The 15,518-nt window shown below is 50.1% G+C and overlaps 1 protein-coding gene across 1 annotated transcript in view; it reads left to right on the forward strand.

Annotated features, from left to right (window-relative positions):
- Window positions 1-15,427, forward strand: part of RAB43 (RAB43, member RAS oncogene family) — a 30,184-nt gene extending 14,757 nt beyond the window's left edge. The window contains exons 2-3 of the mRNA XM_027049821.2: window positions 10,691-10,874; window positions 14,362-15,427. Coding sequence (XP_026905622.1) covers window positions 10,691-10,874; window positions 14,362-14,612 — 435 coding nt within the window. The 3' untranslated portion in view covers window positions 14,613-15,427. The remainder of the gene's footprint in view (window positions 1-10,690; window positions 10,875-14,361) is intronic.
- The last annotated feature ends 91 nt before the right edge of the window (window positions 15,428-15,518 follow it).

A 15,518-nucleotide genomic window follows, 5' to 3' on the forward strand; every position in this document is an offset into this window, starting at 1 on the left:
GACTGTGGGTAACCTGCCGAGGAGGGCTGCGTTGTAACAGGGGATGAGAAATCTGTGACGCTGGGACCTGGAGCAGCTGTGTTTAGGGGGCAGGAGGAATCTAGACTCAGGAGTCCGTCCCCAGCGCTCACTGCCCGCCACAGAGGAGCCGTCTGTGTTCAGGGCCACGTTGCTTGCCCTTCCCTGTCTCGCCCTTGTCTCCCTCACTCGGTGTCTGCCCTCCTGCTGCCTGTCTTCAGCTAGCATACTGGACGTTTGGCAGCACGTCACTGTCGCTCCTGACGGCACACCCGTGTCTCGATCGTGGCTGGTTGGCAAGCCCCAGGCCACCCTCCTCCCTGGAGGACTGGGGCAGAAGTGACAGCAGCTGGCTGGAGGAGTGGCCTGCAGACTCCACCTCCCGGTTCGACTCCCCACATCCCAAGACATGACGAAAAATAACTCAGGAACTCGTATTTGGGTCAGTCTGACCAGTTTTCAGAGTTTTGTCCTGAGAACTCATTTTCCCAGGGTCCTTTTCTACTATGAAGTAGCAAGGAACTTTCCGTTGTCTGTTCCGTCATGCAGGAGAAAGACTGTTCAAATAAAATCTTCTCTTTCCACTGGAGGAGACAGTGCTAGACATAGGTTTTGGGAACTCAATCACTAGCAGTGCTTTTAACCTAATGAGCAGAACTGATTTTCCACTGGGGCACATGTGAACTCACTCCTTGGGGACAGCCGGCACAGATCCCTGGAAAGCAGCTTTAGCCCCACTGGGCCTGTTGTCCGCCTCTTGTCCCCTCTCACTGGCCCAACTACCAGGACTTGTCTTCAGAAAGCTTCCTTTATTGTTGAGTACCTGGGTCTGTGCCAGGTTGCTGGTAACACAAAGAATAGATGGGGTCTCTCCCCTCAAGAGCCCATTCTTTTTTTTTTCCTAAGTTTATTTATTTTGAGAGAGCAAGAGCAAGCAGGGGAGGGGCAGAGAGAGAGAGAGAGAGAGAGAGAGAGAAAGAATCTCAGGTAGGCCCTGAACTTTCAGCATGGAGCCCAATGCAGGGCTTGAACCCACAACCCATTGAGATCATGACCTGAGCTGAAATCAAGAGTTGGACACTGAAATGACTGAGCCACCTACGCTCCCCTAGAGCCTATTCTTGATGGCAACAGACAGACTTACAAACCTAGAGCCCCAGACAGACAGCCCTAGGCCAGTTCCCACTAAGAAACCTGTTTGTGTGTGTGTGTGTGTGTGCCTACAGAATGGTCATTTGTTAGTTTTTTTTTTTTTTTTTTTTTTGGATTTGCTTTAGGCAGGATTTCCTTTTCTGTTGTCTTGCTACTTTTTTTTTTTTTTTTTTTAGTTCTTTATTTTGAGAGACGGAGATGGTGAATGGTGGAGGCATAGAGAGAGAGGGAGACAGAGGATCCCAAGCAGGCTCTGCGCTGTGAGCGCGGAGCCCAACACAGGGCTCCACCTCTTGAAACCCTGAGATCATGACCTGAGCCAAAACCAAGAGTCAGACGCTTCACTGACTGACTCATCCAGGCGCCTCAGTCTTGCTGCATTTTATGTTCCTTGCCTGGCCCCCAGGGCACCTTCGTTTGGGACATTTGAATGAAATGTTGAACACAGTCTGCTGTGGGTGCTGTTACAGAAGCAAGAACCAGGATGCTAGGGAGCCAGGAAGGAAAGAAGAATGAATTCCCCTCTGGGCTGGGGCCTAGGCCTGTGTGTCAGGGAGAGCTCTACTAATCAGATGACTTCTGATCTGGGGTCTTGCAGGTTAGGTAGGAGTTCACCAAAAGGTCAAGATGAATGCCATCTATCCTAGAAAAGGAAGATAAAGGTGTCGTCCCTAGTGACTCAGAGGGACAGTGTAAACTAGGACTCATTACACTTGGAGCTTAGGAGAGAAAATAAGCGTCATCCCTCATCCTGAGACTGCTTTCCTCCACTGAGGCCGTGATCAGTGTGCCTGAGCCCTCCTGTCACCAGGGTGGAAGAAGGACCTGATGAAACCCAGGACTCTTGCAGCCTTGGAATCCCTACCCCTTGCCCATTTGAAACTTACCTGACTGACCCCTGCTGAGTGGGAGTGGGGGCAGCCTCCCTCTTCTGAATGTACATGCTTTGGGAGCCCTTCTCCATCCTAACTGGGCCGCCCTCCTGCCCTCTGTGCCTAGCAGATGCTTCTGAATGTCACTCCAGATGTTTCCCCTGAAGTTGAGTGTAAGATGTGGAGGCCTGGCTGGGGAAGGAAGGAGAGGCTGGCAGTGTGCCAGGTGGGCGGTGGGAGAGTGAGGGAGGGCAGGCTGAGACCTAACCCACAGGACAAAGTCCCTATCTGTCAAGTGAGCGTGCGTGCAGAGGACTCCGATGAGTGGGGTAGTAGTTTCAACTTGGCAGATGTTCTCTTGGCTTCAGGCTGATTATGGACTTGGGGTAGGGTTCCAAGCTAACTCCATGGTTAGCTTTCCTAAGCCAGGCCCTGGAGCCCAATCTGCTAGATGGAGACCTGGCAGGGCAGGGTGACAAGGCTTTAAGGGCAGACAGGGTGCTCATCCGCCCAGCATGTATTAATCGAGGACCTTCTTCATCCCAGAAGGCTCAGCCGGTTAAGAGTCTGACTCTTGGTTTCGGGTCAGGACATGATCTCACAGTTCATGAGTTTGAGCCTTGCATTGAGCTCTGCACTGACAGCTTGGGATTCTTTCTCTCTCTCTCTCTCTCTCTCTCTCTCTCTCTGCCCCTCTCCTGGCTTTCTCTCTCTCCTTTTCAAAATAAATAAACTTAAAAATAGATAAAAAGATCTGCGGAGGAAAAGTAAATTGGGGTGAGGGGACAGGACGGACTGCTCTTTTAAGAAAGGGTGGTTGTGAAAGAGCTGTGAGTGGAGTTGATACTTGAAAGCAGGCTGGAAATGAAGGGTGGTGCCAATCGTGCACCAGTCTGGGAGAAGAACACTTCAGGAAGGGGAACATCAAGGGCCAGGGGCTTGGTATAGAGACCTCGGAGTGCTCAGGGATCAGCCAGGAGCAAATACGGCCCCAAGGGAAGTTCTGTGGAGGCGAGTAAGGTCCATGCTGCAGGACCTTTAGGCCTTTCCGGGGAGGAGAACGGGGGAGCGACGAGATTCTTAATACTGTTTTAGTGGCTCCACGTTGGCTGTGGGGTAGAGAATGGACCGCAGTGCAGGAGGAAGCCTGGGGCGGGTTTGAGGCCATCCGCAGTGGCCCCGTGTAAGGCTTGGTGACAACAGGTGTGGAGGGCACGGAGCAACGAAGGACTCCGTGTCCATGATTCCTGCTCACCCAGGCCCCTGCTGAGGGTGGAGAGCAAGGAGGTAAGCGGACAGACAGCCAGACAGACAGACTGGCGTGGGCCCAGCACGATGCTCACATGCCTCAGCCAATCACGGGGCTGTCAGAGCCTGCCTTTCTGCTCTGTGCCTTGGGCTGGTAGTCTCTGCCTGCAGGCTCTGTTGGGGACCCGGTGAGGTGGCCTGCACGCCTGCCCCAGGACCCCACAGCATCCATGCAGTGGATTCTGCTGTCACTTCTGAGTAGAGCCTGCATCATCCTCTCCGATGGAAGGTTCAGGATGGTGCTGGTGTGCTTGCCTGCCTCTTCACCTTCCTGTCTCTTGAGGAGCTGAGGTGGCTAATCACGCTCATTAAACTTTTCACCCAGACCCCCTCGGGGCGCTGCCTAATGGCAAACCTGGGGCTCCGGCAGAGTAGCTTCACTTGGCTGCTGGGAAAGCAGGGCCTCCCCTGGTTTGGCTTCTCGCACCTCTTCTGGAACACAGAGGGCATTTGGGCCAAGAGATTGAGTCTCCTTAACTAAAACCTCCTCTGCGATCCCACGGCAGGACCGCACCGCGCTCAGCAGCCCAGATGTACTTCACAGACATCAGTCAAGAGTGCTTCTCGTCTTAGCCTGGGCTCCCTCTGGAAAACGGCCTGAGACAAGGGCTTGTTCGCAGCTCGTTTGTTTTGGCAACTGGAGAGGGGGAAACAGAGGAGGAAGGACATGTTACAAGGCCGCATCCTCAAGTTGGTCGCTGCCATGGGCAGATAGGGCTTGATCTGGCCGGACATCCCTTGTTCCCCATTGGCCAAGGGTTGATCCATAGGGTTGGTGAGGCCTTCTCACATGTGTGTCACGAAGGCATGAAGGCTTGGTGGTTTGTGCAGCACCGCCCCACCCCCGCCCCTGGCTAGAATCGGAGAGACTCCCAGGTGGGATGGAAGAGATGTCTAATGGATATTTCCCTGCTGCAGACCATCTCCAGTGGCTTCCCATCGTGATAAAAATAAAACCTGCACTTGATGGTGGCCCGTAAGATCCCACACGTTCTGGCTTCAGTCTGCCTCTGACCGCGTCTCCTTCCATGTCCCTTTTCACTGCCGTCTGGCCACACTGCCCTTTCTGTATCTCCCAACACGGAGAGCTTTGTCCTTCTGGACACTGTTGCGCTGTTCCCTCTGCCCGAACACTGTCCCCATGATTGGCTTCTCATCATCAGGCCTCAGCTCGAGTGCCCCCTTCTGTGACCACCCGAGGAGGCCCCTGTCCCAGGGAGTCTCTCCTATTACCTGTATCCTTTTCAGAGTGCTCGTTACCCTTCTCTGCAAGGATCCTGTCTGCATTCCTGTCTCTCCTTTTGCTGCGATGTGAACCCTGTGTTTGTTTTGTTCCCTGCAGTATCTCCAGTTCCTAAAGCAAGGGCTGGCACACGGCAGAAACTCAGCACACGTTAGATGAACAAGTGGTTGGCCCATGCCCACAGCCCAGTAGGTTTTCCTTTGGGCATTTCATGTATCCTACCTTTTGCATTAAATCTCCTTTGTGTATATTAAAAACACTAGCCAAAAATTGTAAATAGCTACGCAAATGTTGTTAAATGGCTGCATTTATCCAGCACCTTCTCTGTGTTAGGCATTGTGCACATTGAATCTGTCATGTGGTCCTTACTGGACCTTTTTTTTTTCTTCTTTCTTTCTTTCTTTCCTCCCTCCCTCCCTCCCTCCCTCCCTTCCTTCCTTCCTTCCTTTCTTTCTTTCTTTCTACAGATGAGAAACTGAATTCAGTTGTAGCCCAGAGATAACCGTGCTGGAAAGTGACGGAGTCGGGTCGGTCGGACCCCAAGAGCGCTGATGCTGCTCTTTTCCTTCCCTTCCTCTAATGTGGGAGAGGATGAGAATATTGCCAGTCATGGGAAGGACCTACTTTCCAGAAATACCTCCTCCATTGCCACCCAAATTTCACCAATTGGTTGACCCAGATACCTTGACCTGTAGCTATTTTGTTGGTTTTTAATTTAGTTTTTATTTTTATCAGAGTTGTACTTGTGTATGGTTGAAAGAGTCATCTGGTTCAACAAGGCACGGTACAAAAAGGTCTCCTGATACGGCCACCCGCAGCCTCTGGGGGTAACCCCTTCGAGCTCTTTTCAGTTGATGGGGTTTTTTTATTTATTTTGCTTACATTGCTACCTGCCTCCGCCTCCACCGGTTACACACGTAGTCAGTCTGTTGACTTCTGACTTCAGAAGGTGAGAGTTAACTAACTCTCAGTGCCTCCCCAGCCCCCATCACACACGTACACACTCCGCATCCTCCCAGTAGAGTGGTGTGGCGATATTGATTAGATCAGCAGTATGTTCCTTTCAGCACTGTTCTCAGAACGTATTCTGAATTTGTTCCTTTCTCCCCACCTTCGCTGTGGTAACCACAGGGTGCTCACCACCCTGGTCCAACCACTGTCTTTCACCTGGATGATGGCCCTTGCCTCCTAACTAGTCTCCCCATTTCTGTCCTGGATCTCATTTGATCTCTTCTCCGGGCAGCAGTCAGAGTGATCCTGTTAGAAAGTAAATCTGATTGGCTCTAAACTCCCACGGCTTCCCACCTTCACTCAGAGTGAAGGCCAAAGGTTCTTGCTGTGGTCTGGAAGCCACTGTGTGATCTGGTCCCCCCTCCCCACCCCGGTCTTCCCTGACAACTCTCCCTTTGTGTTCTGTGCCAAACACACCCATCATCTTGCTTGCTTTGTCTCTGCTTCAGGGCCTTTGCACTTGTTCTCTCTCCCCGAAATACTTCTCTCCCAGACATCTGCACTGGTAGCTAACTTTCTCCAGATCTTTACGAACAATTAGGTCTTGTGTGGTTGTCCTATCTAAATCTCCATTCCTCGCCTTGCCTCATAATTTCTTTTCCTGCTCATTTTTTCCCATCTGATCACTAGCTACCATACTTACTATTTTTATTATTTACTTTATAATTGATAGTATTTATATTATAGATATTTATGTATAAATAAATATATTTTATAATAATTATAAACCCTTATTACTTATGATCTTACTTAGCATTTGTCTCCTGCACCAAACTGTAAGCTTGAGGACAGCAAATCACATCTGTTTGGTTGGCCCCTGTATCTCTAGTATTTTCTTGTTGAAATGGTTGAAGGGGGGCGCCTGGGTGGCTCAGTCGGTTGAGCGTCCGACTTCAGCTCAGGTCATGATCTCACGGTTTGTGAGTTCGAGCTCCGTGTCAGGCTCTGGGCCAACAGCTTGGAGCCTGGAGCCTGCTTCAAGTTCTGTGTCTCCCCCCTCTCTCTGCCCCTCCCTGCTCCTGCTCACACTCTGCTTTCTCTCTCTCTCAAAAATAAATAAACATTAAAAAAAAATTTTTTTAAAGAAATTGTTGAAGGAATTGTTCAACTAAGGGTGATGATTATATTACTAAGAGTTGTTCACTGATCTTTCATTGGCCACGTCCCACCAGTTCTTCCTGGAAGGACTATCATCTTGGTTTTGCTTACGTGTCTGTGTTTTTACCATTAATTCATCTCTGCAAGTAGGGGAGATCCTAACTGGGATAGCTGTCCTCCCCATCTGTCCAACATACCGTAAACCCTGCCTCTCAGTATATGACCTTCCCTCAGTTCTGTCTTCTTGAAGAAATCTCTCTCAGAGCTTTCTTGATTTCTATTTTAGGTTTTTGTTTGTTTGTTTGTTTTTGTGGTGAGAGTACTACTCTATAAGAATTCCATTTTTGAAATTTCCTGAGACTTACTTGAGGCCCAGTGTATGTATATGGTTTATCTTGGTGAATATGCTGGGTCCACTTGAAAAAAAAAGGGGCAGTTCTGCCGTGTTGGGTGTGGTGTTCTGGAAATACCAATTTGATCAATAGTGTGGTTTAGATGTTCTTTACCCAACACTGATTTTTTTTTTCTCTGTTTATTCTATCAGTTCCTGAGAGAGAGGTATTAAATCTCCAACGATAGTTGTGGATTTGTTTCTCCCTTTAGTTTTATCAGTTTTAACTTCATGGGATTTAAAACTCTGTAATTATGTAGATACATATGTAGTATCATTATTTTGAGAGGGGGTTGGGGAGTAAGTCTGAGTAGGAGAGGCACAGAGGGGTGGGGGGGAGAGAGAATCCCAAGCAGGCTTTACACTCTGTGCGGAGCCCAACATGGGGCTCGATCCCACATTGTGAGATCATGACCTGAGCCGATACCAAGAGATGCTTAACTGATTGAGCCACCCACGTGCCCCAAAGTGTCTCTTTATCTCTTGCAATTCTTGGTCTGGAAGCCTTTGATATTACTATAACTGTCATTCATATACTTTCTTACCCTCACTTCTTAAATGTACTTTATTATATGTTTCGGTTTTTTATAGGCTACCTATTTGTGTCTTTATATTTAAGGTGCCTCTCGTTGGGCTCTATGCTGACAGCACAGAGCCTGCTTGGGATTCTCTCTCTCCCTCTCTCTCTGCCCCTCCCCTGCTTGCACACCTCCCTCTCTCTCTCAAAATAAATTAAAAAAAAAAATTTTTTTTTTTTAAATACCAGGTTATTTCTCTACTGACTTGCTGTTTCTCTTACTAGTTGCTATAGGGCCAATGATAAGTTAGGGCATCCTTAACTTATAAAGTCTCTTTACAGTTTTGTATCACTTCATATGTTACAACTGGCACTGAACCCTTCTCATTTTTCACTTCACATCTGACACCACACAAGTGTAGTCACCTTACAACAGGATGATTTCATGTATCTGCTTTCCTTTTTTGTGTCTGCTATTATTGTCCTACTTTTTTATTTCTTACACATTAGAAATCCCACTTTACAGTCCTTATTTATCGTTTTCTGGTCAGTTGTCCTATAAGGAAATTACAAGAAACAATAATTTTTTTACTGTTTATTTATTTTTGAGAGAGACAGAGATAGAGCGTGAACAGGGAGGGGCAGAGAGAGAGGGAGACGCAGAATCCGAGGCAGGCTCCAGGCTCCGAGCCATCAGCACAGAGCCTGACGTGGGGCTTGAACCCGTGAACCATGAGATCATGACCTGAGCTGAAGTCAGACGCTTAACGGACTAAGCCACCCTGGCGCCCCTAGGCATTTTTCATTGGATATCTAATGCCATGTGGACTTTTATGAAACTTTAACCTTAATACCTGTTTTCTTTTCTTTTTTTTTTCTTTCTGGAAGCTTTTAGCACTTTCCCCTACCCCATTGTGGAATTCTCACACAGTGTGTTGGGGGGGAGGGGTCTGTTTTCTTCCATTGTGTGTTATGTTCAGTGGGCCCTTTGAACTCTCAGAGGGAGTTTTCTTGAAGAAGTCTTTCTTTGATTTCCTCCCCTTGGTTTTACTGTTCTTTTTCTTTTTTTTTTCAGTCTTTTTTTTTTTTTTTTTTAAATTTTTTAACGTTTATTTTTGAGAGAGAGACCGAGCATGAGCAGGGGAGGAGCAGAGAGAGAAGGAGACACAGAATCCGAAGCAGGCTCCAGGCTCTGAGCGCTTAGCACAGAGCCCGACACGGGGCTCAAACTCACAAACCATGAGATCATGACCTGAGCCAAAGTCCAATGCTCAACGGACTGAGCCACCAGGCGCCCCACTGTTCTTTTCCTTCTGAAATGCTTACTATCCCGGTATTAGACCTCTTAGGCTGGCTCTACAGTTTTTTCCCTCTTACTCTTCTTATTTCTTCTTATTTCTTTGTATTTCTTTATTTTGGAGGGATTTCTTCAACTTTATCTTCCAGCCCTTAGGGTGTATTTTTCATTGATATATTTTTAATAGTCAAAAGCTCTTTTTTTTCCCTGAATACTCCCACAACTTAAAAAAAATAGTATTCTATTATTGTTTTGTGGATCTTTTCCTATCTCTGAAAATACCGATGTTTGTTTTTGATAAACAAAAATTTGCTTCTGCCTAGCTTTTGTTTCGTCCAGGTACTTTTTTTTTCTGCGTTTGTCCTTTGTCTTTTGTGTCATGCGCTCTCTCTGGGGTATGGGGATGAGTTTCTTGGTCAACTGGATTCCAGATTTGTGTATTGCCAGACTTCATGCCTTTCGCTTCGCCCCCCCCTCCCCCCCACCATCATGCGTAAGCAAGCAGATACCTGATTTCCTTGGAACCTTTCATAGTTGAGTAAATAGGAGGTCTTGGGACAGGAGGGTCTCATTTGGCATGTTGTGGCTGAGTTTGTTAACTCTTAAACTTCTCTCTATGGGGCCGAGGGAAGAGGTGCTCACCTCCATGGTACAAGGGCCTGAAGCCCTGCCCTCAGGAACAGTCTGAGGCCTCTGGGGTTTTTCCCTACCCCGGATGGACTAGGGGGCCTCCCAATACCTTGAGAACTAGATAAAGAGGCCCCCAGAATGCTTGTGCCAGCAAAGCATCCATCTGGATGGACCCAGAGCTTGGTGGAGACCCAAGGCTCGTGTTCATCTTCAGAGAGCCCCAAGAACCTGTGATCTGTGGAGCAGAGAAGGCAAGTCCTGAGCCCCCAAGAGCCCTGCCATCTGCCTCCTCAGATGCCTGCCTGCAGTCCATCTCTCCCAGTTGCAGAGCTGGTGACCTCCACCCAGAGTGCGCAGCCTCCCAGCCCCGGCACAGTGAAGGTCCAAGGTCTACCCCGGGTTCAGGCCCTCCCCCTGCCCTATCTGGGAATGCCAGACTATTGCTTCTCCAGAAACTAGGGAAGCTCCCGCTACACAGGCACCTCTCGTCCATGGCCAGGGTGCAGGAAGGCTTGGCAGTGGGCACTGATGGGTGTTAGTTAAGTGAAAACATGGGCAAGGAAAGACCCCAAGTTCCTTGCCTTTGGCCAAGCTGGGCCAGCAGGTGATAAAGGCCCCGCCAGAGGACTCCATCCACTGGTTCCCCCAGGCCAGCACTGCCACCAGGCATCACCGAGGCAGAAGTAGAGAACCCTAATGCTGGAGGAGTTTTCCACGTGGCTGGGTGTAGTAGTGTGTTTACGGGCCCAGAGAGGGGAAGGCACAGGACATGCACACACACCCAGCATCATAGCATACCAGAACCAGCTCGCCGGACCGTGAGCTGCTGGAGCTCTTCTGGTTCAGTGTCCCAACAGCAGAGAGTCCAGCCTTAGGGGAGCCCTGGGCACTCTAGAGAGCAGAGATGAGGGCTCCCCACCTTCCTTTGCATCCTCCTGCCCCCCTCAAAGCTGGGCCACTGAGTTGTCTTGTAAGGGATCAGGGGTCTTCTCTGTCCACCTTCTAGCCCCTCTTGCATGATTCCCGCCAAGGCATGGGCTGGTGGCCTGCCCAGTGTAACCAGCGCTTTGGGCATGGGTCTGTGGGATTGCCCTCCCTATCCCCCGTGCTTGGCCACACCACCAGGTTCACGGGAGGCCCCCTATTTCTTTAGCTGCAGATCTGGGACACAGCTGGCCAGGAGCGATTCCGCACCATCACCCAGAGCTATTACCGCAGTGCCAACGGGGCCATCCTGGCTTATGACATCACCAAGAGGAGCACCTTTCTGTCCGTGCCTCACTGGATCGAGGACGTGAGGAAGTACGCGGGCTCCAACATTGTGCAGCTGCTGATCGGTGAGCTTAGGGGAACAGGGCCAGGGCCAGTAGGGTTTCTTGGGGCCACGGTTCTGTCTCTCCGTCTTAGTGTCTTTCTCCTTTAAAAAAAAATTGTTTTTAATGTTTATTTTTGAGAGAGAGAGAAACAGAGCACGAACGGGGGAGGGGCAGAAAGAGAGGGAGACACAGAATCCGAAGCAGGCTCCAGGCTCCGAGCTGTCAGCACAGAGCCCGACACCGGGCTCGAACCCACGGACTGTGAGATCATGACCTGAGCTGAAGTTGGACGCTTAACCAACTGAGCCACCCAGGGACCCCTCATCTTTCTCCTTTTTAAACAAAGGGCAGGTGGAGCGTAGAGAGAGGCTGAGCTTGAACGGTGATCTTGCAAATTCTGATCTGCCAATCACTTACAAAGTCATATTCAAAACTGGAATTGGAGGGAGGGAGAAAGGAGCGAACATTTGCTTTTTACTTCCCGCATATCCCCACCATGGTCAGCCCTGGTTAAACCTTCACGTGTGTCTCTGGATTCAGTTCCCATAACCTTGGCTACTGGCTCCTCCTGGTTTGGCAGGGCTAGAGCCGAAGCTCAGGAAAGTGGAGTAACTTGTCCCAGTTTGCGCACCCTGTGAGCCTATAAATCCGAACCTGGGGTCCTGCTGGTGGTGCCTTGGTGACATGCTGTCCCCCCCACACCGCAGAGCAGCGCTTCTCAAACCTTTGCACTCCGAAGGGTTGTTAAAGCACAGATGCCGGGCGTCGTGTCTGACTCAGGAAGGCTGGGTGGGGCCCATGAATGTGCATTTCCCACAAGTTCCCAGGTGACGCAGGTGACGTCCATGTTGGCGGCCCAGAGAGCCCACACTGAGAACCACTGTTGCAGAGAGAGGCTCTTACTTCCATTTTCCCTTTTCCTCCTACATAAACTCCCCAGACCTGGGCTCAAGCGCTTTGGACCATTTCTGTGGTCCCCAGGGTCCTCATTCCAACAGTCAGGCAGATTCTTCTTCCTTTTTTTTTCTTTTTTTTTTTTTTGAGAGAGAGAGAGAGAGAGTGAGAGAGCACACGCACATGCACACAACCGGGGAGGGGCAGAGGGAGAGAGAGAATCTTAATTTTTTTAAGTTTATCTACTTATTTATTTAGAGAGAGAGAGTCTTAAATGTTATTTTGAGAGAGAGAGAGCGCACACCTGCACGCACAAGTGGAGGAGGGGCAGAGAGAAAGGGAGAGAGTGAGAATTGCCAGCAGGCTCCGCACTGTCGGCAAAGAGCCCGATGCGGGGTTTGAACCCACAAACCATGAGATCATGACCTGAGCCGAAGTCAAGAGCTGGACGCTTAACCGACTGAGCCACCCAGGCGCCCCAATTTTGTTCTCGTTTTTTAGAGGCAGATTCTTCTAAGATGAGATTGTACAGATGGGGCTCCTGGGGAAAGGGCGGTGCTTGGTTCGCTGTCTGGCCTGGGATATGGGAGCGCTCAGTGGAGCTGGGCTCCCCCGCCAGGAATGGGGTTCTCCTTACCCGGCCTGACACTTCCCTTTTATCCAGAACATTCAAAATAAAACATTCTGGGGCTCCTGGGGGGCTCAGTCGGTTAAGCATCCAACTTTGGCTCAGGTCATGATCTCACAGTTCGAGGGTTCAAGCCCCGCCTAGGGCTCTGTGCTGATGGCTCAGAGCCTGGAGCCTGCTTGGGAGTCTGTGTCTCCTTCTCTCTCTGCCCTTCCCCCACTCACATTCTGTGTCTCTGTCTCTCCAAAATGAATAAACGTTAAAAAAAAATAAAAAATAAAATAAAACATTCTATCATAGAGCATTTTATACAAGTATAAAAATAGAATAGTGCACTGAACCCCACATACCCAGTACCCAGCTTCAGCAATGAGCCATTCACGGCCAGTTTCCTCTCTACCCTCATCCCTTCCCCTCCCCTGTCTTACTTTGGAACAAATCCCAACACCAAACTATTTCATTTATCAATATTCCAGCATAAATCTATAAAAGGTACAAACACTTTAATAAAAAGTACATAACAATACCATTTTCACATCCACAAAATATTGATATTTTCTTCTTCTTATTATTATTATTTAGTTTATTTATTTTTTGAGAGAGAGAGCAGGGGAGGGGCAGAGAGAGAGGGAGAGAGAGAGAAGCCCAAAAAGGCTCTGCACTGTCAGCCCAGAGCCCAATGCAGGATTCGAACTCACGAACCACAAGATCATGACCTGAGCCAAAATCAAGAGTCAGATGCTTAATCGACTGAGCCACCTAGGCACCCCCCCATATTGATATTTTCTTAATATAATCAAATGGCTGATGAGTGCTCAGATTTATAATTGCTAATAAATATCACACGTACTTGTTTTTCTTCTTTTTGTTGAAATCAGGATCCAAACGAGTTCCACACATTGAAATTAGTTGCTGTAGCATTTAAGGTTACCGAAGACAGTCTTGATTTTTATAGGTGGTTATCTATTTTTTTTTAATGTTCATTCATTTTTGAGAGAGAGAGCATGAGTGGGGGAGGAGCAGAGAGAGAGGGAGACACAGAACTCGAAGCAGGCTCCAGGCTCTGAGCTGTCAGCACAGAGCCCGACGCAGGGCTCAAACCCACAGACTGTGAGATCATGACCTGAGCCGAAGTTGGACATTCAACCAACTGAGCCACCCAGGGGCCCCGCGGTTATCTTTTTTTTGTGTCCTCCCTATAACCACACTACAAAAGTCAACCGCTTAGAGACTTAAAAAAAAATTCTAGCAATTGGGTCAAGGCGCCGTTGACCAGATTATTTAGAACATAATGACACAGCTGACACCTTGTAGGAGCAACCAGAGGTGCGCTCTCAGGTCAGGCGGTAGGCTGTGCTCTTACTATCAGCAAAGCAAAATAATCAAAGTCCCTGTCTTCCAGGCAATGAAAGAATTCCAGATGAGAATAGGAGAGCCTAAATAATAAGCATAACGAAATTGTAGCCAAGGAAACAATTGGCAGTGCGAGACTTCCTTGTTGGCGTCCCGTCGTAGGGAGCGTCTGCCAAGTGCCCGTTGCTTTCAGGTTCACTGTATCATCTGATCCCTCCTGTGCTGAAGGTGGCATCACAGATGGGGAAACTGAGACCCAGGGATGAAGTGACTTCCCCAAGGGTCACGCAGCAGGCGAAAGGGAGCTGAAGTTTCCTGCAGCTCTAAGGTTCTTTTCACCAAAGTTGAGTGCTCCGATGTGTCAGGAAGAAGCAAAGCCATAAAAGACACCAGCCTCTGGCAAAGATAAAAAAGAGAAACAAAAGGAGGGACTAAAGGCTGGACTAAGAGCCTTAAAATAAAAGGTCTTTTTTCTTCCCCCAAAAAGATGGAGGGCCACACCAGAAGGTATTCATTGGTGGCTGGCCGAGCGCGGTGGGCGGCTTGACGTGTCTCAGCTTGGCCCCGCCGGGTGGGACAGGGCGGGCTGGCACCCGTGGGCCTCACCAAGCTGCACCTGGCCTTTCCCTACAGGGAACAAGTCGGATCTCGGCGAGCTCCGGGAGGTCCCGCTGGCCGAGGCACAGAGCCTGGCAGAGCACTATGACATCCTGTGTGCCATCGAGACGTCGGCCAAGGACTCGAGCAACGTGGAGGAGGCCTTCGTGAGGGTGGCCACGGAGCTGGTCATGCGGCACGGCGGCCCTCTGCTCAGTGAGAAGGGCACCGACCACATCCAGCTGGATAGCAAGGACGTCGGAGAGAGCTGGGGCTGCGGCTGCTGACCGGGGTGCAGGGCAGGCAGGCAGGGGCCTCCCCACCTCCTCTCTCTGGCCTGCCAGGCCCACCCCTCCAGAGCTGGCCCTCCATGGTGCCAGCGATCCTAGAGCAGCTGGATAAAGCCCTGGAATTCTCCATTCCGTGGCCTGGGTGCTTGATGGGAAAGCTACCCTCGATGAAGGAAGCAGCGGGGTACCTTCTGAGGGAGACCTGTTGGCCTGTGGGGCGTGGGGCCCCACCTGCCAGCCAGTGGCCGTCCCCTCTGTGTTCTTCACAGTCCAGGACTGGCCCAGGCCTGCCGGTGTGGATCCCAGCAGGAGAGGGGCCGGGATGTGCCTCCCTTGCTGCACATGTACTGGGTCTGACCATTTCACACCTTCAGTCTTGCTGCAGCTGAGGCGGCCGGGGTGTGGCTGGTGCCTTGGGTTCTTTCAAGTCACTCCAGGGCCTCTGTACCGAGTGAGAGCAACCCGCCCAGCAGACTCTAGGGAAGCCCCAGCTCCTTCCAGGCCGGGAACTTCCTTCCTTTCTTCACTGCCAGCTCGAAGCTCACAGACAGCTTGGGGCTTGGCCTGCTGCCTTAGCAAGACCTCTCAAGTTTTCTGGTTTTCCGTGTAGCTTCTTGTTTTCGTCGGCACAAGTATGGGGTCATGGCCCACAGCCCAGCGGGGACCGTCTGCTGGCCTGGGGCCCAAAGTGTGGCCACTCAGGTTGCAAAACCAGCTGATTCCTTCAGCACCGACTCTCAGAACTTGGGGGTTGGGGGAATGAGGTGGGAATGTGGACACTTAAGGGAAAAGTAAACGCTTGCATCCCTGAGGCTACGGTCTGAGAGGGACCCTCAGGGCACTTAGTCTTAGCTGGGCAGAAGCCCTTCCTGCCACGTTCAGAGCGACAGCTCCCTAACTGCT

Source organism: Acinonyx jubatus, chromosome A2 (genome assembly GCF_027475565.1).
Source record: "Acinonyx jubatus isolate Ajub_Pintada_27869175 chromosome A2, VMU_Ajub_asm_v1.0, whole genome shotgun sequence".
Classification (NCBI taxonomy): domain Eukaryota; kingdom Metazoa; phylum Chordata; class Mammalia; order Carnivora; family Felidae; genus Acinonyx; species Acinonyx jubatus.